This window comes from Verticillium alfalfae, genomic scaffold, assembly GCF_000150825.1.
Source record: "Verticillium alfalfae VaMs.102 supercont1.1 genomic scaffold, whole genome shotgun sequence".
Taxonomy (NCBI): domain Eukaryota; kingdom Fungi; phylum Ascomycota; class Sordariomycetes; order Glomerellales; family Plectosphaerellaceae; genus Verticillium; species Verticillium alfalfae.
In genome coordinates, this window is record NW_003315038.1 from 2230761 (window position 1) to 2233230 (window position 2470).

At 58.1% G+C, this 2470-nt stretch overlaps 2 protein-coding genes across 2 annotated transcripts in view; one reads left to right on the forward strand and one right to left on the reverse strand.

The window, feature by feature from the left end:
* Positions 1-278, reverse strand: part of VDBG_00683 (glycosylphosphatidylinositol anchor biosynthesis protein) — a gene marked incomplete at both ends in the record, with an annotated part of 942 nt that extends 664 nt beyond the window's left edge. Inside the window, one exon of the mRNA XM_003008955.1 lies at positions 84-278. Coding sequence (XP_003009001.1) covers positions 84-278 — 195 coding nt within the window. The remainder of the gene's footprint in view (positions 1-83) is intronic.
* Positions 279-1458: 1180 nt separating this feature from the next.
* Positions 1459-2039, forward strand: VDBG_00684 (hypothetical protein; the record flags this gene model as incomplete). Its single annotated transcript, XM_003008956.1, has 2 exons — positions 1459-1643; positions 1716-2039. The coding sequence occupies 2 exons, from the start codon at positions 1459-1461 to the stop codon at positions 1786-1788; spliced, it is 258 nt and encodes an 85-aa protein (XP_003009002.1).
* Between the last annotated feature and the right edge of the window lie 431 nt (positions 2040-2470).

Here is a 2470-nt window from a genome sequence, read left to right on the forward strand (position 1 = left end):
TGGCTGCCGGCGGCCGGGAGGCAGAGCGAGAACGTAGGCCACCTGGACGGCGGCGACGATCGGCAAGCGTGGTCGCCAAGCACGCGGACGGGATCGTTGACGAGGGCGTTGAATTGGCTCCCGAAGAGCGCCAGGAGGACGACGGGGTGGACGTAGCGGCCGGCCTGGCCAGCCGGCGTCTGCTGGATCAGAACGGGCTGCAGGGCGGTGGCGGCGGCGGTCGCCGTCGTGGGCTTGGTCGGCGCGGAGGCCATGGTCACGGGGTCTACCAATGGCATGGTGGTGGTTGTGGCGGAAGGCAGAGTTCCATGGACAGCGGTTTTGGGGTCGGCTGCTAGTGAGGCAGGGCAAGGCACACGATGACCAGAACTCGTCGCGCTTTCATCAGGGTCCTCGCGATGGTCACATGGTGATAGCGATAGCGATAAGGCAGCCCCTCCCTCCCTCGCCGAGACTGTGGCACAGGCGGCTCAGGTCCCGAGAATCAGCGACGAGAAAAATCTCCGGCGTACAGGTGACGGTGCACTACACGACGTGCGGGAGACGTCTCCGTCCGGGATGGCGCCGTTCCTGGTCCAAGAAGAGTTCTTTCATCAGGTGTACACACAAATCAATATCACTTGTCCAAGCAGTAGGTACGGTACTTGGGCACTTTATTTCTTACTTCTTACCTAATCCATAGCAGGCACCTAGGGAGGCTCGTCGGGATAATCAGGGGCCCCATCATTGGCTGGGAATGTGCAGTGGCGAGACTCCCATTCGCCGAGAATCCAGACGCCGAGGGCGGCCAATGGGGTGCGACTCGGCCGTCTCCGATCAGCCCATATGATGCCACCCTCACCACGAAAAGCGAACAAACCACACCACACGGAAGCTGACATCGTCAGGTCAATCGACGGCCCTCCCTGCCCTCTGCCTTTGCCTTGACTTATTGCGGCCAGCTCGTCCAGATGCGTGCCGCTGGGCTGGTGTCGCTGTCGTACGTTACGGCTACGTATGATACGGCGACAGCAGGTGGGTGGCATGATCTGAGCTATTCGTGCGCGCCGGTTTCCTGGCGACAACGGCAATGCCGCGGGCAAAGTTGTCCACCATCTGCCCATCTTGACTTTGCGGCCAGGGGAAGACGGCGCATTCAGGAACAGATCCCCAGATCCCGACCGCACCGGCGGTAGATCCCACATGCCGTGCTCGTGCTATAAGATATGCCGTAGACTGGTGTGTTTGTTTGAACAGTCTCTGCTCTCATCATCACCAACAACATCAACAGCTTCAGCTTCGACTCGAAACCAACAAACCAGCCTCTCCACTCAACCATTGCGTCTTGTTTTGACGACATCTCCACTCACAGTCAACTTCACGACGCCAAGTGCACACATCTTTGAGACCATCTCTCCTCACAAACACGCAACTCCACCATCCAAATAGTACCACCAAACCTCACCACCAAACATCACCATGTCTGCCTTCGTCGCCCGCTCTGCCCTCCGCGCCACCCAGCGCAGGCAGTTCTCCCTCCTCACCAACATGCGCAACATGGCCCGCACCTTTGAGCCTCATCCCTTCCAGAGGATGACGACCGCTCAAGCGGCGAAGCCCGACTACGCCAAGATGTTCAAGAACCGCGTCTTCAACGCCACCATGTACGTTCCCTTGCCCTCGTCTCGGGTCTCCTGACCACCTGGAAGCAGCCCGACTAACCAGTCTGCCAACAGCTATGTCCCCATGATGTGCGCCATGCTCGGCTGGCCCTACGCTGCCGCCGTGGTCGTGGACGGCCGCGTCTGAGCTAGCTCTGTCGCGATGAGCTTCGCGTTGTCAAAGACGCCGGGAAGAAGAGGCAAAGATATTCATCTTTTTACGATGGCCTGGGACGGCCAGGAACATGGCTGTTGATTTTGTTTCTTTTTGACACATGCAAAGCCACCGCTGGATACCACATTTGTACATACAGCAAAACATTCTGCATAGAAGAAGGCGTTTAGGGATGGGAGCAGTCGCTCGATCTGGGATTCCAGATCAATCAATCCATTTGAAAAGAAGAAGAGCACATGCACCTGATCATGATTCGGCAGTTGAGTTGTCGGACGCACGTAGAGGCGCCGTCGCCATTCGTAGAGAAAAGGGGCCGCTGAACCGTGCACAGCATTGTTTCCCCTTGGGGCTAGACCCCCAATTCGCGCCCCTGCAGCTTTCCCCAAGTGTCACCGCGTCGTGCCTGTCTGGAGCTCGCTCTCTTTGCAGTAAGTAATCTGAATGCCATTCCACCGACTTCGAACCCACCACAGACGACCGGCGTTGCCCTGCCTTGCTTGATCCCTCATCGTCACCATCAGCGAAGCGTGTCTCCTTTTGTCCACTTTCGAGTCATCTGCGTGGCGCCAACTTTGTGCTTTCCTCGACAAAGTCACACCACCCACCTCACCCGTTGTCGCTCACCACACCCCCCTCTCGTACCTACCTACCTTGG